Genomic DNA, 26,695 nt, shown 5'->3' on the forward strand with positions numbered 1-26,695 from the left:
AACTTCAAGCCATGCATTTTTTATCTCTGTCTCAAGGGCAACACTTCTCATTAAGTGCTTTATGAAAAAATGTGTGCATCTGTGTGTGGAGGAATTGTATGAGCATGAGTGAATTTGATTGTTTTGCACCCCTTTAGTGAAACTGTATACGCGATATGTTTTTGTTTTATTGAGACTTGTTTTTTAAATTTGTGCCTAGGGCATCATACATATTTAGAGCATTTTAAGTCTACCGTTGACTGTTTGTATATGTGTGTGTATTTTTGATCTATATTATGTTTGCTGCTTAGTAACATGCTTTGCTGTAGCGTTCGAGCTATGGGACGCCAACTGTACTGGCATCTGCTCTGCAAAATGGGTGCAGAGACGATCCTAACCTCTGTTGATGGATGCATTGGTCACCAGTGTTGGGGATTCAAGTGGAGGATGTATATAGTTACTTTGAACTTAAATGGTCATTTGATTACTCTCACCTCTGCCCTTGTATATTTGGGTGTCCATGACATGTTTGAGTGTCTTAAGTTTGCATTTTAGTACTAAAGTGTCGCTCTCGCCCGTAGTATGAGAGGAGTCATTCTGCTTAAGACTCGAACGATGAAGTTCTCACCTTTGTCATTGTGCCAGAGACTGACCAACCTGTACTCAGGTTTCCCTCCGTGTCACGTCCAAGGTCTGCACAGCCGAGTCTAATTTCTTCAGCCAGCTTCTCCTTCGGCTGTCTTACCTCTCTCACTTTCCATCTCACAAACCTTTTTGCCCAGACTAAACCCACACGCATATACTCTTATCCACTATCAACGGCCAGACCAGATAGACATTACCTGTATCAATTATTAAGATTTGAGAATAGCACCCATCTTTGGAAATGTGACCCTTAAGCTTAGAGCCTGTGAACTTCTGAGAATATCTGAAAGAAAGGCATTGAGTTTCTTTGAATTTCATATTTGATTACTTATTAATTCCTAAGCAATTGTGTGAAGTGTATAAGAGTCAAGGTTGCACTAAAGCTGCGAATAATTGCATATTTGGAGATATGAAGGTGCGGGGTTGCACATCGTCTGAACTCTTTTTCTGCTTAAATACTATTTTATTTAAAATTAGTACACGTCTCCGGTTTAAATGCAGAGGCTCATGCTAAATTTAAACAAATGCTTTGATGGGCTAATGTTTTGCGCCCATTGACATGTATGCTGGCAGATTGCTGAAACTGATTAAAGTGAGCCTGTCTTGGGACGTCCTTTCAGTAACCTTGAGGTTTTTAGTCATCAGGTTGTTTTTAAGCTCCTCTACTGAAGCAGGAAATAAGATTTCAATTCTTTTTAAAGTACTTTCGAGGAAAGTTTTACTGTAGTTGACAGTGAAGAAAGGAATTTTTTTTGTACTGGTTTTGATTGCAAGGAAAGAGGTAAGCATACATCGGTTAGGCAAATTATTTTAAGATTATATTACATAGCTTAATTGCTTTCTCATTTTTTAATTGCTTCAAACTGGCCATTTTATAATATGCTAATTAGCCAATTAATTTACCAATTTTGGAAACAGATGTTAAGATATGTGTATGTGTATGTGTGTGAATGCATGTGTATAAAATATGATTGCTGTTTTAGAGATTACATAGGAGTCTTATTTATGCTACCAGTCTACAGTGCACTATTAGGTAGACTATATATTCAGTAGTAAAACTCCTGCTATTACTACACTAGCAATATTTGCAAAAAGCTCATTACAGCTATGGTTGCAGTCAGGTGAACTGAAAATATAAAGGTTTAATAGTCTGTTTGTTTGGTGAGTCTTGCTAAGCTTCAGGGCACCTGCAGTTAACCCAGAAATAGTTTATGATATGGCTGTTGGGTCTACTATGTGTTAAGGACCAAATGAAATGGCTAAACAAGCTCAGTTTTTCGCCATTGCCATTTTTCCTGTTGAAACAGGAAATCGAAAAATAGTAAATAGCTTTTAGTTTTTTACTAAAGGATTTGCTGCTTGTTTTCACAAGAGAAAGGCTGTGCATTTTGAATGCAAACATTCACGAAATGTAACATTCACCAGCTTTTAGTCGTTCACTAGCATATATTGTAACTGAGACCACATAGAGAATGTGGGATTCACAATGTCATTTAAACTTGGAAGTTACACATTTTAGAAATCTGAAAAAAATGAACACAAGTTTGCTGAATAACATGTATCAAGGTTTTTCTAAAACTTGTGGGATCTGTGTTGTGCTATCATTAAGTAAAATATGCTTTAATTAAACTCTATTTTTTATACTTAGACTTTTTACTCAGACAAATATTTTTCCAAAGTCCCAAATCGGCTACTGTAGGTGGTCTCAAAGGCAAGTGACTTGATTAGAAAAATAAACTTCTTACACCCAACCCTAGTCTGATGGCTGTGTCTTCTGCCATGCCCAACCCATCCCTGCCCTGCCCAATCTTGCAGCCAGACCCAAGAGCTCAGCCAGATCTGGTTTCATCCTCAGCACACAGCGAGGTTATAAGAGAGGCTGGAGAAGACTTCACGCGCATAGAAAGAGAAGCTTAAGAAGAGATAAATGTATGAAGAGTTTGAAAGAGATCGAGCTTAATAACTGACTCAAGTTAACTCAATTAGAAAGCGCCTCAATTGTTCAGAAGTCTCAGCGTACTTTGATTTTACCCAGACTTCCCCCAGCCTCTACTGGGGGGAGGATGCCCTGCCAGCCATGATTGCAGCTCGCAGCAGTTCGGTGGGTCGGGGGGGCCCTGAGGAAGCCTCCAGGCATCGCAGACAGTCAGCTGCTTCTTTGGCAGGGCACCGTGGGCACCGCAACTCTCAAGAGAGCACACGAGATGTCCATTCTCACAACCGGCAGGGTGCGCTGCTGCGGGCGAGAAAAGCATTTTTTATCATGGAGATGGAGACCAGCTGGTATTTGAAGCTGTGTGGCCGAGCCAAGGAAGATAGCGTAGCTTATCAGACTGGCATGCCTTACCGGTGAGTCCTGAATGTAGAGTAAGGTGAAGTTATGGGGTCCATGTCATTTTAGAGATCTATGTTTTTGACACAAAGTGGGTTTGACCGCAAGGCTTCTTATTCCTGAGATGATAATTTAGTGGCACTATTTGTTGCTTTTGGCGTGTGTGTGTGTGTGTGCTGGAGAGTAACACACAAGTAATGAACCGGCAATGTGTTTTTATAATTTTGTGGTTGTGATAATGAAAAAACATTATGCAGTGAGCTATTGGATGTGTTTGCCGAATGGATATACGTACATAGGTTTGTTCTTAGGGATGGTGTTATTTAATAACAGTTTATTTCACTTTATAAAGTAAATTAAGAAATCATTCTCAGCACTTCTCAGAACCTTACATTTTTAGGCCTTGGACCCTCCCGTTTCATGCATAACCAGCATGCTTATCTATGCTCATACTGAGATTGCACAACGCCCTTTCTTCTGAAAAAAAAATAAATAAAATCAGTAAGACCTTAACATTCATTTTAGAAAAGATCAATGTCACAAACTGTGTTCAGAATTGTCACAATGCTAAAGCCTGCGATCAAATGTAAGATATTTCAATATGAATGCAAACATTTTTCAGCAAATTTAATTATGATTTTGTGTGTGTGTGTGTGTGTGTGTGTGTGTGTGTGTGTGTGTGTGTGTGTGTGTGTGTGTGTTGCACCTACACATGACACTTTAGAAATATACAGTTTTCTTAGTTCATAATACAACAGATGATGATTCAGAAAACACCCTTAAAATAATGCAAACAACTTGAAATTGTTGCAGTTGTTTTACAATGTGAAAATTTTGTGCATTTCTTGCAAGTCATTTTTCCATCATAATCCCACAACTAATCCTTTCATCCTTTGTGTGTTTCTCTCTTTCACTTTTTCCAACTTCAGCAGTCTCCCCTCAAACTGATTTTGCTTCTTATGTCGTAAGGAAAATGAAGCATGCAGAGGAGGTTAATGGAAGAGTTTAAAGCCAGTACCCTGCAGCTGTTAGATGCCAGAATTTTGCTCCTCTTAACTCTCCTCCATCTCAAGCTGAAAGTGTTTCTGTAGATAAAAAATAGGGACACAAAAGTAGAAATTAGAGAAACCCAGAAGGATGGATATTACATCAATATCATGTTTTATGCTAATTTCAGCTTTGAGGTTGGCACTGTTCTTACAATATCAGTAAGCATTTTGTAATGGACTGCTTTTATTGAGGTGATATTGTTGTATATATCTTCAGGCAGGAAGCCAATTTCAATTGTATTGCCAGAAAAACAGCCTCTCTTTCTTTAATTCAATTCAATTAAATTCAATACTGTAAACAGTTTAGTCTTTCCTGTTTAAGAAACTCTGATATTAGGCGTTTTTGCACACAGTTATTCAATCTGTATTCTACATGAGACATTTTCATACTGATCTGAATACCTAAGTTCTTATACATACAGAGTAAGATCAATAATTATTATTTATGTGCCTGCAGTGACAGGGAGAGGCAAGGTTGTAAGAATAAACTTATTCAAATTGAAGTCTCCATTTTTTTATGAATAACTCACCTTGAATCTTAAGTGGTCATATCAAAACTGCACTATAATACTTAAGTACTTTTCTAATCTATAATAGTAGTTTTTACTCTGCAGTTTTTATACTGTATTTGTTGTTTGTGCGTGTTATTTTATGCCATGTGTGCTCAGATGTTACTCAGCTTAATAGTCTACTACAACCTGTGAAAAAAATTAACATGACAAATAAAACACAAAATGTTGAACATAAAACACCACACATGGTATCCAAAATTCAAAAACAGATTAACACTCATTTCAACTTTTGCATTTACAGAACAAGGTTGGTTTGAAACGTGCCTAGCCTCTTTTTTTTCAGAAGAGATAATTACGGTATCTAAACGTGATCTCGATTATACTATGGGCTGTAATAGAGCTTGTGCTGGATGCATTACTCATCATTTGCAGTGACCTCGAAACACTGAAAAGCAAGCAGATGAGTGTCTGATTATACAGCTACCACCCTAATATGTACTTATTCATTCTATTTTGTATTTTAAAGGGGTCATGACATGTTTCTTTTCATTATATTACTATGTTCTCTGAGGTGTACTTACAATATTACTCAAGTGTTTCGCTGTAAAACACAAATTAAAGTAATTTATGACCTTTTTCCATACTGTTTTCTATCATCTAATTGAAACAGTCTGACTTGTGTTTCCTGTTTAAGCGTTCGGCCTGGCTCAGTGTCCTTTCAACTTCTATGATTGACTAGGAAGTTTCACTAAATACAGCTTCTCAACAGTCTTTTTAAGCACATAAATGCTTTCTTTACTGTTGAGGACTGTGAAACTCCTGTTATGTGTTAAAAGATCCAGGAACATTTGATTCCTAATGTCATGTGACCCCTTTACACTACAGTAGAATTTAGCCAAAGTTTGAATTTTTAATCGAACAGTGCCGTTATCTTCCCATTGTTCGGCACGCACGTGCCCCGTGTGCACCACGTGTGTCCGACCACGCATCTCTAATATAGTTTGGTGAATAAAACAACGCATATACCGCTAATGCATTCTGAATAAGCTCTGCGTGTGTTTACGTGAGAGTACCTGTCCAATCAACTCTTAGTATGCAAATGCTAACCTCACTCACATGTGTGTGTTGCGGCACTGTTCAGCATGGCAAGCAAAGGAGAAAAGCCGCTTTATAGAGCCACTACCAGCTTCATTATGCTGTCTGGGAACATTTTGGGTTTCCAATACGTTACAGCAGCGATGGTCAAAAAACGTGGACAAAACTGTCACTGGGCCCTATTTTAACGATCTGAAACGCAAGTGCGAAGCGCAACGCGCAAGTGAGTTTGTGGGCGGATCTTGGGCGCTGTTGCTATTTTCCTGGCGTGAGAAATAACTCATGCGCCGGGCGCAAATCAATAAGGGATTGGTCTGAAGTAGGTTCATTATTCATAGGTGTGGTTTGGGCATAACGTCAAATAAACCAATCAGAACGCTATCCAACATTCCCTTTAAACGCAAGGGCGCAAGTTCCATGGCGGGTTGCTATTATTATGACAGATTTACCAGGCGTACGCCAGGAGTGGTTTACAGCCGAGGAGACCGACGTTCTTGTAAGAGCAGTCAAAGATAGAGAAGTTGTTTTGTATGGGGATAGGAGAAACCCGCCCAAATCAGCGTAGGTTAAACAGGCGTGAGAGGAAATAGCCACAGTCTCATCAGCTGGCATCCCCATCGTTGCGCCAGCATTAATCGGGCACGCCGTGTAACGGGAGGTGGATCTGTCTCTAAACAGACGCCAGCAGAGGACATCGCTGCGTCCACCCTCACCGCTGAAAGGGTTTGGGGGCTTTGAAATCGGACCCAAGAAACGCAAGCAAGGTCCAACCCCAAAGTACTCTTACAAATCAAGTTCATATACATTAAGGTTTCTTATGAAAACATTTTAATTATTATTTACATAAAATAAACGTAATACAGCCACACAACAAACTTATGAAAATATTTTAATCGTTATTTGCATGAGAATTTTATAACGCAGCCACACAATAAATAAAAACTATCATCACAATGCTCACCACTATGATTCCCCTTATCTCGTGTATTAATATTTTTAAGTGTAACAATTTATGATTTGCAAAAATAACTGTTGCATCTGTGTAGATTAGATGCAAAGTGTATGCGCGTTGTGCACGCTATACATTATGGTCAAGCATGCACCCTTAAAATAGCATAATGAACAACGCGCAACGCGCCACTGACTTTAAACTTTTTTTTTCTGGTCAGTGGCGCAATTGTTTTTTGAAACTGCAAAATAGCATCAGGGATGGTTTGCGCCGGAACACGCCTCTTTTTTTGCGCTGAACCGCCCAGGGAGCGCAAGTTCATTCCCTAGTTTGCCGACGTGCGTTTGTGGAGGGAAAAACCCGCTGTGCGCCGGTGCAAAATATGAATGATACATGCGTCACTGACAAAGTCAATTGCGCTGGGTGCAAGATAGGGCCCAAAGTGTGTAAAATTTGCATGGCACGAGTGCCATATGCTCAAGGCAATACATCTAATATGACGAGTCACTTGCGCCGTCATCATCAGGGTGTTGTTGATAGCACGCGATCGCAGGTGAGACCGGAACAGCACACATTGCCTTCTGTTAACAAATATATAACTTAGATAGGAACTGGATAGAAACTTAAATATAAAAAGTAACCCAGTGTTCTAAGCTATTTTATGTTCATTTTTAAGTGCACTGTATGTTGGTACATGTAGTATAATAATGCAAGTACTCTTAAGTGAAAATGTTGATTTTGAAGGTTTTTTGTAAAGTCATTTTCCCCATAAACATACACACATGGAACTGTACCGAAACCGTGACCCATAACCATAAGTAATTTAAACCGTTGCACCCCTAATGTTAGTGTAGGTGATACTTTACATAATAGATTTCTGCTTATTTTTGCTACTTTTCATAATTTATTATAGGGAAACATTTCTTGCAAATTTCACGTTTCCCCTTTAACATTATTTTTTTAACTGAGTTTACTGAAGTGTGCAATAATAATTAGTCTCACACAGTTCAGATTTAATAGCAGCTTGAGCTGCAAGTCTCAAACCTTATGGGACATCAGCAGCCTTCACTCTTAAAATGATAATGATAACTCTCTCCCATGAGTGTTCTGGATATTAATCCAATTAGCATTCCATATTCAGATCATTATCTTTAATGGAAATAATGACATGAGATCTTTGAGATACAATGCTCCCTAAGTTTCAGCAGAAGCTTTATTGGTCTGTTGTGTGTTGATCAGTTTCAGGGGATTTTTTAAGGTTAATAGCCTCACTCATAAATTTTAAGTCCTTCATATCCTCTAGAAATGCAATGATGTGCGCACACTGCCACCAGGGTCGCTTATATTTTTAATGAGATAATTAGGTAGCGTTCCTTATTCTGTTTGTCCTAGTTACAACTTTAAACAAACAAGTAAGTATCCTCTTAGTAAATGACAAAAAAAAAAAACGGATGACGTTGGTAGTCGCTCAACATTTTAATAAAGTTTAACTGTTCTCAACTTTGTCGCTTAGTTGGACACGCCAACTTTCTGTGGTCACTTTCACTCGCAAGCTTTCAATAGAATAAAGAGATTAGGTCCGGTGCTAATCACTGGCAGTGTGAACACAGCATAAGGAACCAAGATGCATATTAAAAAGACAATAAATAGTTTTGATTTGAAAAAGCAAAACGAGAGAAGTGTTTCCTGTATGAAAGCTTTGAGAAATAACTAGCTAGGTAAACCATTGTAAGTTTTGTGCACATTTATTGTTTAAAGCATGCTGAATCATTGTGCATGTAAAGTACATTAATTGAGGTTTAAAATGTCAATTATTTTGTTATTAGTTTTTATAACATTGTCAATTATGATCAATTCGGAATAGTGACATAGCGAGACAAATAACACGTGCCGCTCATCTGTGATTTGTGTGTGCCCTTTGAACTCAGTGTGTTTTTGAGTCAAGGCCTGCAAGTGTGAAAATTCATTTGGTTATTTATATCCCCTGTCCGTCATCTAAAAATAAACATAAAAGGCATAACTGATTACAAAAGCTTGACTGGCTTTTCTATAGATTTCTCCACAGCTTTTCACTTTTAGGTCTTTCACTAGTGTGTGTATAGATTGCTGTTCTCCTTTGTGTTTATGTTGGCTGATTTCCATTTTGGAGGGGTGCAAGCTGACAGATATGCACAATCATGCCAATACAGTGTATCTAGATATGGGAAAGTAAGTCTCTCTCTCATTCCCACAATTCCCTGGAACAGACATGATGTCATAGTTGTAGTTCCAACAGTACACAAGGGTCAAAGGTCGAATGTTGACAGTTTACTGTACGTGAGGAGGCATGGAAAAAACGGAACAGAAAATAGTAGGGGATGAAAATGGGAGGGAGGGAGAGAGAGTGGTGGAGCGACAAAGATGGAAAGGGTGGGTGAGCAGGGGGGAGGGATGGAGGGAGAGAGAGATACAGGCAGAAAAAATGTCCCAGATTCCCATGGTGTTTATTACAGTGTGAAACTAAGTCGATGAACTATAGTGGGATATGTGGCTGACAAGACGGTGAAGAGAGAGAAAATTATACCAGAGGATATTTACTTTCATTGAAAGACAAGAACAACAGGATTCTGGAATAATTGTTTTGTGTGATAAGCTACTGGCTGAAGGAGACATTCAGGTCTATTTGGTTCTAGAGGACTAAGAAAAGTTTGTTTCTTGGGGGCCCACATTTGGACTGTGCATGTTCAGGCACAAGAGGACGTGATTGAAAGAAAGAGATGTACTTGTACAAAGCCACTTGCCCTGAGATTCCCACTCCAAAGCAGAAGGGTGGGCAAAAGTCGGGCGGGGAGAGGGGGCAGCCGCGCATCAGCAAACAGACCTCTGGAGTAAAGCTTTACCCTCCGATTATGTGCTGGGGAGGCCTGCATACCAACTCCCATCTAGAGCTTAAACACCTGGAGGAGTTTCTCAACGTTCACACACTGTCATTACAGGATTCTGTCCGAACCAGGACTGGCATGCCCTACAGGTACAGTACGTAGTAAGTGAGGGCTAGAGAAGTGTATGCTTACCCCAAAATCCATTAAGTTTATGTTTGGAATTTCATATTATTTAAATTACAGATTTTTTTAAATCCTTTACTTTTTACATTTTTTTGTGCATTTGGGAGACACTTTTATCCAAAGTGACTTTCAGTGCCTTACAAGGTATACATTTTATTGGCATGTGTGTTTTCTGGGTTCAAACCCATGATCTTTTGCGCTGTTAATGCTATACAGGAGCACGTTAATTTGTTAATAATGGAAGAAGAGGAAGATTTTTTGAGAGATTTGAAAGAGATTTTCTGTTTGGGTTTGGTTTCTAGTGATCTAGAATTTACTTGTTAATCTTTGTATATATTTTCTGGGCCTGATTTACAAGCATGACTGTGGTCTCTCACCTATCCTTGCCAAAATCATGTATTTACACTAGCTTTTATTACTGTTCGTTTATTAGTGCTTAGCTTAGGGTCTTGGCTGTTTATCACAATGTGTCCTCTGGGCTGCATTCTTCAAATACTTAATTGTAGGTCACTCTGCTGGACAACAAATGACATCATGAGCCAGATTTGGCTTACATGTTTTCGAAAGACAGAGATGATAGATAAGGCATAAAATTCTTGATGTTGATGCTACAGGTGGTAGGTGGGCATATAAATATACAGTCAAATAGGACTGTTATAACAGAGCTACTTTTATATAGCATACCTGCATGGTGTCTTAAAGGATAATTCCGGTATTTAAAGGAATAGTCTACTCATTTTCAATATTAAAATATGTTATTACCTTAACTAAGAAGAGTTGAAAGATCCCTCTATCATCTGTGTGCGTGCACATAAGCGCTGGGGCACGCTGCGACACTTCGATAGCATTTAGCTTAGCCCCATTCATTCAATGGTACCAATCAGAGATAAAGTTAGAAGTGACCAAACACATCAAAGTTTTTCCTATTTAAGAACAGTAGTTATACGAGCAAGTTTGGTGGTACAAAATGAAACGTAGCGCTTTTCTAAGCGGATTTAAAAGAGGAACTATATTTTATGGCGTAATAGCACTTTTGGGAGTACTTCGACTCGGCGCAGTAACACCCTCCCTCTCCCATTATGAGAGGGAGAAGGGGAGCGGACTTTTCAGGCGAGTCGAAGTGTCGCAGCGCGCTCCAGCGCTTACGTGCATGCACACAGATGATAGAGGGATGTATCAACAATTCTTAGTTAAGGTAATAACATAGTTTAATATTGAAAATGAGTAGACTATTCCTTTAACACTTCGAGTCTCATTTCTGGTTTGTTTTGGATAAACTAGAGTGATGGACACTGAAATTTCGTGGTGTTCGTTGATGATTAAAAACAAGTTGTGTAGCGAAATACAGTTTCTGTCGTGTTTTATTTGGCATTTTGTAAAATTCCATTGACTTCTCTTAAAAGACTCATTGCTCGCTGATATATCACTCCGCCGCCGGGAAACCGAAAAGAGTCTGTTTACGTGTGGTTGTAGTTTTTACGCTCGGTTTCTCTCAGAAGAAATTTTCCCCATATTTGATGGTTCAGTGACCAGCTTTAGGTTTGAAGTTGAGCTCGATTGTGACTGTCTATAGACGGTTTCATTGGACGCACGTGATACACGTCTGGATCCGAACCTTACTTCCGGTTTCGTTTTTTTAATGGTCTGACTAGTTACTAAACTGATCTCTTGAACGAATGCCTCGTCAAAAATAACAAATGTTTTGGTTTCCTAGGTAATCTATGTGTTGTTTTTTTGCTTGTTATATAAATAAACTACGTTTAAAGAACTTTGTTGTTGTTTATTCTTTGCGGAGTTTACCGGAAGTTACGTGCGGACCGTGACAGCCGCTTGTTTATATTGTTACTGCTGAAACGGTCTATACGCTAGACACCGAGCGTACTTGTATGGCAAAGTGGTTGTCTCCATCAAGTGGTTGGGAGTGTGCTTACGCTTCACAATCAAATAGAGCGGAAGTATATACGCGGTTGTGAGGTATCTGAAAAAATAGTTCCACTATAGCAAATAACACGGATTGAAATCATACATTGCGCCAATATATTTGTTTTTAATCCTCAACGAACACCACGAATTACTCGGTGAGTAGCACAGTTTTGAAAATGAACGTTAAGTGTTGTTTTAATGACATGTTTGTGCATGGTCATTGACTTCCATTCTGAAGCAGTCAAGAGACGCTTCTAAATGAGTCAAAAACTCAAGACACGACCCATTGTTAAAATTTCTGTGTCCATCACCGTAGTTCATCCAAAACAAACCAATAATGAGACTCAAAGTGTTAAATACCGGAATTATCCATTAACAAATGCTGGGGGGGCATATTGAGTAGAGATGCACCAATATATCGGTCAATAATTGGTGTCGGTTGCAAATTTTTTTTTTAAACTATATTGGCTATCGGCTGATATTTTAAATTGTCATGGTTGATATATCCTGTCAATCAAAAGAGAACAGAAAAATGCACTGAATTTAAACTCTGTTTATAGAAAATGTAAAGACACATCACTACCCATAATGTTCAATATTAATTGTCATTATATGAATAAATAACATTCAGAAAATGTAATCTTCAATACAAGTTAATATAACCACAAAACTATGGGTTTCGGCAGATATCAGTCTGAATAATCAGCTATAGGTATCGGGCGAAAAATGTAATATCTGTGCATCTCTAATATTGAATCAATGGCAGAGTATAAGAGTTGTCTATTGCAATTACCAAATTGTTCTTTTGGGCCACATGGAGGTAAATTTTCATTATTTAAAAGCTCTGTCTACACACAAATAAACACGTATACAGTGTCTCATGACTGTGAGGGTCACATCCAGGCATTTGACCGAGGCAATAAGAGCATCATAGTTTGGAGCCACATCAGTCAGTGACAGCCATTGGATTGTGAATGACTGACTTCAAACCCAATAAGTTCAATGACTCATCCTGTTACACATGTCGATGACCTGAAACAGTTGTTGTAGCTATGCTTGTTATGCAACTATAAGGAATTTTAGATACACAGAAGCTGTAAAGATATTAAAGCTTATTTGTTGTATTATATCACAACTTTTATTGAGTTGTTGCAGATCTATTATTGCAACTTGTATGTATTAAAACAGAGTGTTATATAACACAAATAATGTGAAAGGAGCATACAAAACAGTTTTTTTTTTTCAATTATATGTAGCTGATCTCAGAGAAAAGCATTTCACATCTTTCTCTGTGGGTGCAAAGTGCTATGAATTATGTTCTGAGGCAGTACAAAGTTTGTGGGAAAACTTTTCTAGGATCATAACATACATATTGTATATTTATGGGCCCTGTTGTTAAATAATGTTATGGACCAGTGATACTTGTGATTAATATCTGGTTGGTAGCTGAGGGAGTACACAGATTAATACTGACTGGAGTAAACTTCAGGGTGTAATCTATTTCATCTATTTCTTGTCATTGCTTTCTCTGGTTTTTATTTACAGCCTCAGTTCTGCTCAAGCTGCAGGTTTTTAGTTGGAGACCAGGCACCATTACTGTCTGACTTATGATACTGACAGGACAGTTCCGATTGAAGACATTTATAGTGGAACGCTGTTGTTGTTACTACACCGTGTCAGTAAATAATGTTTGTCAAAAAGATGGCCATGCTAAATTTACCCACCGCACAGTTTTTTGTCCTTAGAAGACTAAACTACTTTTGCCTTTTGACAAGCAATGTGTTGGTTTTTTAAAATTTGGTCACCTTTGTCTTACTATGGTTTAGACTGTGCCAATTTGGGATCTTTGATATATATCATAAAATTGCAATATATAAAAATATTGAACCTCATGATTTCAGCACCAATGATCAATAATTAATTTGTTTCTCACATAAACCCTTTGGCAGAAGAGTATATTGATAATACTATAATCCAGATGTACAGTCGTATCAAGTTGCCTGCTTATTCACTCCTTTATTGCACACATAAAAAGACAAGGGAACTGTTGTAACTTATACATACAATGTCTTTTCAGTCTCCTCAGCACCGGTTAAATTTCTATCTAATCTATTCTATAAGATTCTTTACTACTAGTACTACCTCAACACAATGCTTTAAATGGGCCGGTTACGTGAGGCACTTTTAAAATCCTTCAGAAAGTGCCAGTCACTTATAATTTATTTATCTTGGAAAGCTGATAAATGATTGAGGAACGATCACCAGGTGTTTCCATTAAATACTTAATTGTCTTCGCAATTAGATAAGGGATAAACCCATGACTCTGTGTCACTCTGCACCCCTGACTGAAGGGAGAGTTACTAAGTTTAAATGCTGATTCAGTCCTGCTGAAACACACTATGTTGTAGTTGTCTTTAGAGTGACTAGTCATAATTAAAGATTCAATAATTTCCTCAATCCAGTTGTTAGGCTTAGAAAATTTTAACAAATGGCACTTAAAAAGTTGAAGTACATGTATGTACTATAATTAATGTGTGTTATCACTAGGGCTGTGTATCGGCAGGAATCTTGCGGCACGATAAGTATCACACAATACATGGGTTGTGCACTGAAAAAAATGATTCATTCAATTTACGCAATATTTTTAAGGTAAGTGGTTGCAATCAATTTATTTAAGCTACATTTTAAAAAAAAGATTAGTAAAGTAAAATAAAAGAAAAAAACTTTTGTTTAAATGTAGCTTAAATAAATTGATTGCAACCACTTACCTTAAAAAAATTGAGTAAATTGAATGAATAATTTTTTTCAGTGTGGTGCAATATGTTAGTTAATAATAATAGAGTAAAAATTACACAGCCTAAAATAATTAATAAAAATAGCTAAATTGCTAGGTCTTTTATTTAGATATGTGTAATTATTAATGGCCACAGCTTGTTTCTATTCAACAACAGTCATTTTTGTTATGTATTTGAATGTCCCAGTACCTGCATACTCTTTTGCTACACTGGCAAACTGGGACATAGCAAATTAGTCATGTCCCAAATTTAAGCCTACTTGAGACACTTTAGGTTGTTCATGCAAACTGAGTCACATGGCAGGCACTATAAATGATATATCAAATAATTTCAAGAATTTTTAAGTTAGCTTTTAAGATTCTTCATATAAACACACACATTTACAGTGTTTACAATCCTCAGGGTAATACGTCTAAAATATGTGTAGCTGACTTATCTCTGTAAACCTTGAAAAACTGCTGTTTTAGTCATTAAACAGAAATGAGAAACATTGGCTTAGTGTTTGCTTTGCTCTCACATGGGTGGGTGCCTGGGTGATGTGAATGATCTTACATAAAAATTAATTAATTCTGACTAAATTAATTATAGATGCCTTTGTCCACTAACAATGCTGGCTAGATGTCATTTAATAAGTAATAAAGGAATGTGAATCAGCGTCATGGCATTGGGTTTTAAACACGATCAATAGTGCAACCATCAGCTTCAGATCGCACAAACCTGCAGGGGTTTTTCTTTCTCACCCAATATATCTGCCTCTCTACAGTCTCTCTCTCCCACACTATGAAACCATGGGATTAGTATTTTATTTACGTAACTTCTGACACTAACCAGACATCAGATGCGCAGATATGATGTAATACAATTATAATCAATTGCTTATTAAAATTAGCCATTGCTGTAGTTTCCCAGTTAAAGATTTCTGTGTTCTCTGTGTATGTGGTATCTTACATTCATCTCTTTTGTAGCTCATTACTATTTCAACATCATCAGTGCTTTTTGACATTCAAACCTCAATCACACCACCACAGTTTGCATGGGTGTGTGTTATGCGTTTAAATTATTAAATAAACTGCCTGACCATCTCATGGTAATAGAGATGTTAACACACCCATGACACACCAAATGAGTTCACCTCAAGCAAACTGTCAAAGCAGCTCAGACCGAAATCAGAGATCAGTGGTGGTCTTTTATATTGAAAGGCTTTAGGCTGAAGAATCTGTCTGATCAGCACCCTCCATCAATGTCCTCTTGAGGCAAATAGTGTCCATTTAGACTCATTAGAAAGTTTGTAGGTGAGCAGGTGGAAATTGATAGAAGGATTGTAGGTAACACTATATCTCTATAGTAATGGCCTGTGTGCAAACAGCAGCAGGTATATGCAAGTGATAATATATGTGCAGAGTGATGTATATACTAGCCTTTACCAACAGGGGGCCCTCTGACTCTTAGTAGCCATGCTAATTAAATTTTTTGGTTATGTATAGTGAAAAAAGAGTATGTGTATGTTCACTCTTAAATATTTGTATTTTTGTATGTATGGTCTTTATACAGAAAGAAAATAGCAAATGAAAGGATCACCATACCATTATTTATCTAACAAACATGTTTAGAAAGGAAAGAAAATGTTGAAGGAATGACTTTGGCCCAAGGTATTGTTGAGGACTTAACTAGCAGTAAAATTAAATGTGTACTAAAGTGTGAACGTAACCTTAGTAAAATTGCAGAGAAAATGACTTTAGTTTCCAAACATCTCTCAAGCTGTAGACCATCTGTCTGTTCTCTTAAAAAGACACAAAAAATGTCTGATTCGTATCTAAAGCAATACTAAAACAACACTAAACAAAACTAAAACTTTCTTCATGCAAATAAACAAAAACAGCTTGTACGCTGCATGACAAGACTTCACTGGATGAAACCTAAAGTTGTTTAGTGAGGTTCAGGGCTCGCTTTTTTGCACCTGTCACATTGCAAGAGTCCACAAAATGCTGACATGAATTTCAAAAGCATGCAACTCCTTTAAACATATTAAAGGGGACATTTTTAAAGACTTTTTTAAGATGTAAAATAAATCTTTGGTGTCTTCAGGGTATGTATGTGAAGCTTTAGCTCAAAATGTCATATAGATCATTTTTTTATAGCATGTTAAAATTGCCACTTTATAGGTGTAAGAAAAAAATTGCTATTTTGGGTGTGTCCTTTAAAATTTAAATGAGCTGATCTTTGCACTAAATGGCAGTGCCATAGTTGGATAGTGCAGATTAAAGGGCGGTATTATCCCCTTCTGACATCACAAGGGTAGCCAAATTTCAATTAGCTATTTTTTCACATGCTTGCAGAGAATGGTTTACCAAACTAAGTTACTGGATTGATCTTTTCCACATTTTCTAGGTTGATAGAAGCACTGAGGACCCAATTATAGCACTTAAACATGAATATGTCCTATATGTCCTTTTGAATATGTCCTTTTTTCATGATATGTCCGCTTTATTATTTTGCAATGTTTAGATTTGCTTTCACTAGAATTAAGGGGCCTAGCAAAATGTGTTTAGAAAAGGGGGAGGTCTCCATCTTTATCAACTGAGCAATATGTTTTTCCTCTCTCTTTTTATCAGCCACTGTCCTATTAAAGCCGTTTGTGTGTATGTGTATGAGACAGTGGCTGTTGCTGTCAGACCTGAGGGACAACTGGGATACAAATCACAGATGAGAGCATTGCCTTTGAGAGCGCCTGCAGAATTTATGCTGTTGTGAGTCAAGCATGCAGCGAAAGGAAATATGTATCGCCCACTCACACACATGCACAGACACTTAATCTGCCCCATTCTGCATTGCCGTGGCAACGTCACATTGAGCCCTTTCCGTCCCCTTTGACAGTACAGTATGTTTCACCTATCTCTCACAAACCCAATCTCACTTTTTTTATCTGTAAAACATGGATGCATCTCTTTATTTTGCATCTGAAGGAGAGCTGCAGAGCCTAAAACTATATGCACGTAAATCTGTAAAGGTGTGTGTGTGTGTGTGTGTGTGTGTGTGTGTGTGTGTGTGTGTGTGTGTGTGTGTGTTTGTGTGTGTGTGTGTGTGTTTGTGCATGTGTGTGTTTAATGTAATATTATTTGTACAGTGCATGCAGTGGGTGCATTAAAATATACAGATGGCTATGGCAGGCTTGCTACGCATTCATTTGATAAAAACTGTAAAGGGAAACATTAACCAGCAAGATGTATAGCATTCACTTTCAAAAAAAAAAAAAAAAAAAATAATAATCAGATGCTACTTTTAAAGGAATTATCCCTGGTACTGGTAAAGCTGGGTTATGTTTTTTTATGGGTGCACAGTGATTTGCGACAAAATCATATAGCTCAGTGACTTTTGTGATGTATGTGTTTTTTCCAATTTTACTAATGTGTAACATACATTAGCAGCAAATGATAAAGCAAAATTGGCAACTCTGCACGGAATGATAAACACACACGCCCCGCTTTACTGAGGTACGTCATGGATTTTGCATTAGGTTATACACCCATCCTCTTCTGTCTAGTACACAAATGCATGCTCAAAGACAAAATCTACTGTATGAGCAGGTAGAGACAGTCAGACCTCTAGTAATATGACTGTCCTACATTCACTGTTGAATTATATGCTCATGCTTCCCATCATCACTTTTGGTGTTGCCAGATCTTGGACAAAAACAAGTCCTTATTTATCGGAATATAGGTTCAAATCTTGTATTTTGGAAATAAGACAAAATTATTGATAATCCTGACCTGCACTGCTCACTGGAAATCATTGTATGGAAATATGTAATTAATAAATAATTTTACGGGACCTATATAACATGCACGCACACACATACATACATTATATAAACAGAACTGAATGCTTCATTACAGGAAATGAATTAATATTTACATATAGCCTATATTTACAGCAGATCTATTCGCATGGGATTAGTAGGGGAGAGCGGGGCACAACCTAATGCTTTTTGGTTTTGGCTCAATCATTCAAAAAATATTTGAGTTTGATTAATGATATTTTTACACAAGCAACACACACATCTCTGCTACAAATGAACAATTGAAGTTTGTTTCTAGTACTTACCATTCTTGGACAATTACACCAAATGTGACAGAAGTGCAAACGTTACAACTTACCACATAGGTGGGGTTAATTGTAACAGGCAGGGGGTTAGTTTTAACACTTGCTAAAAATTTGCAGGCAAATATTTCAATACTATTTAGTCTTTATACTTGAAGTGGATATTGTTTATATATCTGTCTTTAATAGACAGGTATCCACACTGTATTCTTTCATCCATCCCTTTTCTAACAATAGTTCAATTATAAATGGATACAAATGTCTAAATATGTGAGAAAAAGCAGCACAATTATGACAAAACATTGTTTTATATTTGACCCAGTCTGTAATAATCATACTTCAGTTTCAAAAATCTAATTCTGAGATAATGAGCATCAAAGTCTGATTTTAGCCATTCATTTCATTATGATTTCAATCTTTGACTTGACCTTACTGAATCAATATTAAAGATATGAACAAAAATATATTTGACACACGAGTTTTGATACACATTAATTTTGTTGGCAGCCAGCAATCATTCGTGTGAAGCCTATTTAAAACAACGGCAAGAATTATGTTAACATTAGTAGTAAGTGCCAAGGGGTTAACCCTGCTGGGTCAAAATATTTTCAAGCCCACCAAAAAAGTTGCTAATACCTGCAGACATATTTCAAAACGATGCTATGTTTTAGTCAACAAGACACTGATTCATATGACATAGCATTGGATTTGGTATCTTACACACCCAACTTAGAAACCTAAAAAAAACCATCATGAAAAAATTAACTTACATGCCACCAAAACACTCGCTCATCAATAACTGTCTGGAAAAACATTATACATTTCCAATAATCTGCAATAGATCGTCTTTTGGCAGCATAAAAAAATACCGGAAAAACAAAATGCTCAACCTTGTGCAGCAATGTAAACAGTCCATGTAACAACTAACCCTTCGTTAGCCTTTGCCCTCCCCCCGCCCCCCTATTACCTAAGGTAATTTCTCTGGACCTTTTACAGAAGGTAAAGGACACCTGAATCTTTACTGATATTGTCCATAATGATTACAGAGAAGGCACATGCAAACAGAACTAAAGAAGCTTGGATGATAATTGTTTAACCCAACCTCTACATGTAAAACCAATCCTGTTTGAATAGGGCTTAAGTCAACAATGCTTATAATAGTGGGACCTGTATTGACTTTCTTTCTGTCACACTCTGTTCCTTGCCCTACTGTGATACTCTCATTAAGATTTGTGCAAGATTGGCACAAGGCACATAAACAGCTAAAGGTCACTACAATTGCAGTGTATTTTGTGAATCATCTTTGTGGTTATGTGTCAGATTGCAATGCAAATAATAATGCGGCACATAATTACTCATACATAGATGCTTTTACTTTCAAAACAACAACAAGAAATGTAATATAGCACAAGAGCTCTTATGGAAAAAATGCAGGGGATGGTTTTAATTGGTTTAGTGGATATCTTACAATGTGGTCATATTACACAGCTCTGATTACTCTTTTGAGAGTTCAGTATAATTTGAACAATGTAAATGATTTTCAGCTATTATTACTTCTGATTACATTTCTGTAGCAAATCCAGGTGTTGTTTTACACATCTCCACATCTCTCTGGATGTGTGTGTGTGTGTGTGTGTGTGTGTGTGTGCGTGCGTGCGTGCGCGCGCGCGTGCGTGCGTGTGCGTGTGTGTGTGTTATAGTACTGTGTGTTCCATTATCAGTAATTACACTCACGAGATTGCTCAGTGAGATCACATACACCTCTCGTCAGTCTGTGTTTTTTACTCCGCTCAACCGCGGTGCGTTTATGGGATATGGTTGACAGGATCCCTGAATGCAAACCTGATGAGTGATTTACTTCAGTATGCAGTGTGAAGCAGAGGACACGGTCATCAAGCATCTACCTGTTACTGTATCTCATTCATTTAGTCTCTGGAGAAACACAGTTATGTGTGCTTTCAGTTAGTGTTGAATCTTAAATGTGCAATAAAGTATTTTTTTAATGTATAATCTCACACAGATATGCAGCCTTTAAAGGTTTACACACCACTTTACAGTTTTTATTGAATGTGAAGCACCTGCCATTGCAGCTATTCATAAAAATTAGTTAAAATTGTTCTATCTGTCTTAATTTCATGCTGCGATTTGTTTTTGTGTTATGTAAGCGATTTGCAGTAACAGCAATTTGGCAGTTTTGCCATGCAACAGGAAAGCAAATATAGCAATAATTTATAGAGTGCAACCTTCACACAGTGTGCAGGTGCTGTTCATTTCAGTCAACAGTACACTGTAGCCAAAGCAAAACAATCTGTTACCAATAAACAATAACTAATCAGATGCCAAAGAGATTATTTGCATCTATTTGGCTTGTGCTGTTGTGGCCATTTTTTTCATGGTGGCCTCCAACAATTCTATTACTCTGTTTTTACTGTTATTGTAGTCTTGTCGTGCATATTTATTTTCATGAAAAAAGCCATTTTGATCTTAAACATGCCAGCGCAGCTGCATAATGAATTTCTGGTAATGGATAGTGTTAATGCTTTAACTACGGCGAGAGAAGGATTGTGTTTGCAGAATCAGTGACATCAAAGAGGGAGTGAGATGGAGAGAGAGAGAGATTAGGAAAGAAAATGGTCTCAGGGGACAGGTGGTGAAGTTATGCAAGGTCAAATAGCAGGTAAACAGCTCCCAAAGCAATATATTGATAAAGCTTGGTATATTTCTCTATACATAGGTCTTTATTTTAATTCACTTCTCACAAACCAATGGTTTTTATTACTGCAAAGCACCACACTTTTGATCGATACTGTTTCACTCCAACAATAGTTTAACACAAACTATTCCCCCAGGCGAATAAACAGACACTTTAACTTCTTTCCTTTTTCTTCAGGTTTTCACGGTTATTTAAAATAAGCAAGTAAAACCTAAATGATTTCTATGCTATGGCATCTTCCATATAGCTTTAGGGAACATGGTTGAATTTAGTGTTGTCTATAGACTGTAATGGTAGTTTTTTCAATGCTGACTTTGATGTAAAGAGTTCTGTTAAATTCACCATCATATCCATTTATGCATAAATAATTCTTATAATACGATAAACATAATATACAAGAAATAAAGATGATATAGGACTCAATTTCTATTTTTGCTGGCTCAGTCAACTAGCAGTCAAGATTTGTAGCTGTCCTGTGAAGATTTTCACTAGCACATACAGTACATACAGTAGATGGAAACTTTTATGCATAAATATCACATGAAACAAGTGAAATTTTGTGAATTGTTTAATGAAATGCCAAGAGTTGAAATTTTTAGCTGTTTAGCATTTAGTGTCTGCTAATATTGCACATCGGAGAGGTGCCTGGATGAATAAAATTTGCCCAGATTGTACAGAAATGAACTCCATTGCTCACCTCACATCGTTTCCCGTGGAGTTTAATGTTCGTGCATGTCCTACGGCACAGTTAGTGTGTCAGTGTGCGTGTGCTTATATATAAATGTGCGTTAGAGGATCACACAGTGCTGTTGAGTGTTTCTCCATCCACCCACACTGTGGGGAGCTGAGAGAGATGCTGCTTGCCCTTTTGTCTCTTTTTCCTCATTTCACAGTGCAATGGTCCAAGCTTGCAAGCAAACTAAGCCCGCTAGTTCTGCAGAAGTGTGCATTTGTATAGTTGTAGGGTGTTTATAGCTAAAGTTGATTAGATAACTGGTGCAAATTCTATTTATTGCTCTAGGCGGCAGTAGAGAGCATATTTATGCATGATCACACCATTCATGACCTTTCCTTGTCTCATAAATGTTTCATTAAATCACAATGAACACAAATATCACAATATGTTAACAGGAATAGATCAGTGATTTATGGAAATATGGTTTGTGTAATTTAACCGTTTTGAACCGTTTTGTATTGTTATTGGATGTTCTGGTTTTACTAAAAGGCATAGTCTCTTCAAAAACAAATTTTTCAATGACTAACACTCACCCTATTGATTATAAGATAATTTACCGACAATAATTTCTTGTTTATGCAGTCACTGACTGGATACTCAATATACCCACTGATCTATAATAATTAAAGAATGCATAAAAGTCAATACCGCATCAGCCCATGGGATTACACAAGGAGCTTTTAATTATACAAGCTTCAATATTGCTCAGTAATCCCATTAGTTTAGTCAAGCATTGAGGTATGGCTGTCTGCTAATAAATTGGCTTTCCAGAACTCAGAAGGACTGACAGGGTAATGTTGTCCCTCTAAGGTTTATATTTGTCCCTGAATATTGTTAATAAGACAGTTGTTGCTGTTTGGAAAAATTGTTATGGTGTCATGGCACCACACGATGACTCTGTATGTACGAGAAGACTTCACTTTTTTAAGATGACACATTTTCAAGGCCCTATGCTGTCATTTTCACAAATCCCATAAACCCCTTGATGTTCAGCTGGTAGTTACTGTGAGAATTCCCGTGCTGAATGAATGGCTGTAGCAGCCTTGAGAAATAAATTGAATGGGTTTCTTATCCATCCTTGAAATAACGTCAAGGTGACCATCACAGAGGATGCTGGCACGCAGATATGTTACAGAGTAGAAAAGCATTTTTTTTTCTTGTGTACTTTAAACAGACACAGTGTTTTATACAGTATTTTGAATTCACTTTTAAAATAGTCTTGGATAATAAAACATTATAGTGGCACCTGCAAACAAAAGAGACTTAATCTTCTGTCATGTCAGCTTTTTCTTTACGTTTTTGCAATTACTCAACAGTAAAGGTGTTTCACGATGCCATAGAAGAACCATTTTTGTCTAAATGTTTTTTTTAAAGCTCCTGTTTCAGAAATGATTTTTTAAAATGAAAAAGGGTTCTTTAGATTATAAAATGTAGGAAAGAAATGGTTCTTTAAAGAACCTTTTACTACATGGTTCTTTAAAGAACTGAAAAAGGCATCGCGTCGTGAAGCACCTTTATTTTTAATGAAGTTTATTTAATTAAGTTCGGGAGGAGCATGTCATGTGATCCAACCAATCAGTGCAAAGAGGTGCCTATAAATGGCAGTCCCTCACCTCTGTCCTGTGACAAATTTTTTTTGCAGCATCCCTCCTCCACCCCATCACCTCACCTCACTGGGGCAGTATTTGTAAACATTTAGTACCACATGTACATTTGAGATGCTAATATGAACACTTTAGGGTTCTGGGTACTGCCCCAGTGACAGCTGATACCATTCTTTCTGACAGACAGTGTACATATAATGCCAGCCCATGGAAAATATACAGCATGTTCCTGTGGGGAGAGAACATCTTTGGTCAAGGTCGATGTTTAGCTTGCCTGCTTTATTTTCCTGTATTTTTCCCATGATGTTATTTATGAATACAAACTTCTGCCTTATCAGAATCCAGTCTGCTCAACCTTCAGTGCAAAGTTTGTCCCCTTCCGTTGGTGGCACTACCATAGAGGAAAACTGGCCAGTTATCGTGCAGGTTCAGAAAAGAGAAACAAAATCTTATCGTGCTAAGCTGCTGTGCCACTGATAAAGTTACTCAAGGCTGTCTCTTATGCCTTGCATAGTAATTATCATCATCATTACAGGTCCTGATGCAAATCAATGGCAATTGTAGAATGAATATAATGTGGTTGGTAGGTAGTTGACAGCCCTACACCACTCAAAATGTGTTATCTAACACAAGTGTACATCTGGATGCTTCACTCCTTAATCAGTAGTGTGTGCAGTACAGTACACTGTCAGAAAGGGGCAGCAGTATGTTTTAAAGCATCACTGAGTTTAGTTCTTAGTGTGGCAGTGGTCCAAAGCATGAGCAATACATTAGATAATCATTATTATTCTGCCTTGTATTCAATGGCATGAAAGAGACACTGGCTGGGTCGTTCTTTTTATGCAAATTAAAGTAAATGTTCATGTCCCTATCAAATATTTTATATATGACCTTTTAGAAGGATCTTTTGACATAATTGCAATATCATATATATAACTATAATACACTCACTTAAAGGATTATTAGGAACACCTGTTCAATTTCTCATTAATGTAATTATCTAATCAACCAATCACATGGCAGTTGCTTCAATGCATTTAGCGGTGTGGTCATGGTCAAGACAATCTCCTGAACTCCAAACTGAATGTCACAATGGGAAATAAAGGTGATTTAAGCAATCTTGAACGTGGCATGAATGTTGGTGCCAGACGGGCCGGTCTGAGTATTTCACACTCTGCTCAGTTATTGGGATTTTCACGCACAACCATTTCTAGGGTTTACAAAGAATGGTGTGAAAAGGGAAAAACATCCAGTATGCGGCAGTCCTGTGGGCGAAAATGCCTTGTTGATGCTAGAGGTCAAAGGAGAATGGGCCGACTGACTCAAGCTGATAGAAGAGCAACTTTAAATGAAATAACCACTTGTTACAACCAAGGTATGAAGCAAAGCATTTGTGAAGCCAAAACACGCACAACCTTGAAGCGGATGGGCTACAACAGCAGAAGTCCCCACCGGGTACCACTCATCTCCACTACAAATAGGAAAAAGAGGCTACAATTTGCATGTGCTCGCCAAAATTGGACAGTTGAAGACGGAAAAATGTTGCCTGGTCTGATGAGTCTCGATTTCTGTGGAGACATTCAGATTGTAGAGTCAGAATTTGGCGTAAACAGAATGAGAACATGGATCCATCATGCCTTGTTACCACTGTGCAGGCTGGTGGTGGTTGTATGATGATGTGGGGGATGTTTTTTGACACACTTTAGGCCCCTTAGTGCCAATTGGGCATCGTTTAAATGCCACGGCCTACCTGAGCATTGTTTCTGACCATGTCCATCCCTTTATGACCACCATGAACATGACAATGAGTTCACCGTACTAAAATGGCCCCCACATTTTACCAAAATTTATACAAATTGTAGAGGTCACTACATAACAGAACAAAATCCAGCATTTTACTGTAGTCCCCATTCATTTATTCTATGTCGCTTTTCAGCTTATACCCATCAACCACAAAGCAACAGCACACAACAGCCTGAAGCTCAGAACACACTGACAGACACATGAAAGACACCGAAACACACTGCAGCCACTCAATGCCACCAGTCACTGGCACAGGCAATGCTCAAATATGGAAATATTCAGTTTTGGGTGCCAAAATTGTTAAAAGGTGTTTGATGGTGTGTATAGAACGATCCAAAAAATTGGGGGCGCGACAGACCATTGGCCTGTGTGGTAATTGTTCCGTGATTCATGGGGGCGGCAAAATTGGATCTGAGAAATTAGATGCACTGCAACGATGCCTCAACGATGCCACATTTTAATCATAGTAAGTTTTAAACAGTTAGCACACAGTTTAAGAAATAAAGACATTTTGAAGCTTAACTGAATTTCACAGAGCAATAAACAGATTTTAGATGCTGCAGCTGGAAAAAAATGACCTTTTTGGAAGAATATTTCCACTCTCCACGGTTACCATAGACACGGCTGGGTACCATGAGTACGTTTCGTTTATTTCACAGAGCTTCCTGGTTAAATGAGTGAACTTTGTGCGAATGGTAAGAATCATAAAATGTTCACTACTCCATTGATTAATATTGATTCAAGAACCAAGCATAAAGATTTAATGGATAGCAGCATCTGATGTCGACATATGCTGTGCATGATCTTGTATTGATCTTTCTAGTGATATGAGAGGCAGAGGGCTGGACATTATGGTTAAGGGAGTTATGGTAGGCAATATTAGCAGATCCAAAAACAAGGTGAAGAAAAGATTTCTAAAAATTTGTTGCATTTAATCTCAAGGCTGGCATGACTTTCATATAGTGTCAGAAGGCTTGTAGGCTCAGAAATAACAGCTTTATTCAGTGAGGTTACATTTTTCCTCAGCTCTATGAAAAAAAAAATGTGCATGCACTGTGCAGTCATATACTGTATTCTACACATTTCAGATCATCAGTTCAGTTAGCATTTCAGCTTTTAAATTAAGCTTAATTGAAATTGAGTGGCTTAAGTACGGATTGCTTATGGGTTCTTTTGTGGTTCCATTTTTTTTACATGTGGAAGCAATGAGGTCCCAGTTTGCTTCGCTTGCAATTTTGACGTATCAAAAATTAACTACTGCACAGAAAGCTGGGCTCTGAGCTCTTATGAAGTTGTGATGTGAACAAAGGGACTGAGATCACTTCAGTTTTGAAGAGGACCAAAAAAAGAACTGGGTCCTCTTTTAACCTACTTTTGTCCTATTGTGAACATCAAACGGACTGAGGTCACATTCGGCT

General features: G+C 37.6%; 1 protein-coding gene across 3 annotated transcripts in view; it reads left to right on the forward strand.

Moving 5' to 3' along the window:
- Window positions 1-26,695, forward strand: part of kcnab1a (potassium voltage-gated channel subfamily A regulatory beta subunit 1a) — a 124,603-nt gene that overhangs the window by 7,493 nt on the left and 90,415 nt on the right. Inside the window, exon 1 of one of the 3 annotated variants that reach the window (XM_065282984.2) lies at window positions 2,541-2,973. The exons of the other annotated variants lie outside the window; for them this stretch is intronic. Coding sequence (XP_065139056.1) covers window positions 2,702-2,973 — 272 coding nt within the window. The 5' untranslated portion in view covers window positions 2,541-2,701. Of the gene's footprint in view, window positions 1-2,540; window positions 2,974-26,695 lie in introns of those variants that run through there. 3 annotated transcript variants of the gene reach the window in all.

This window comes from Paramisgurnus dabryanus, chromosome 9 (genome assembly GCF_030506205.2).
Source record: "Paramisgurnus dabryanus chromosome 9, PD_genome_1.1, whole genome shotgun sequence".
Lineage (NCBI taxonomy): Eukaryota > Metazoa > Chordata > Actinopteri > Cypriniformes > Cobitidae > Paramisgurnus > Paramisgurnus dabryanus.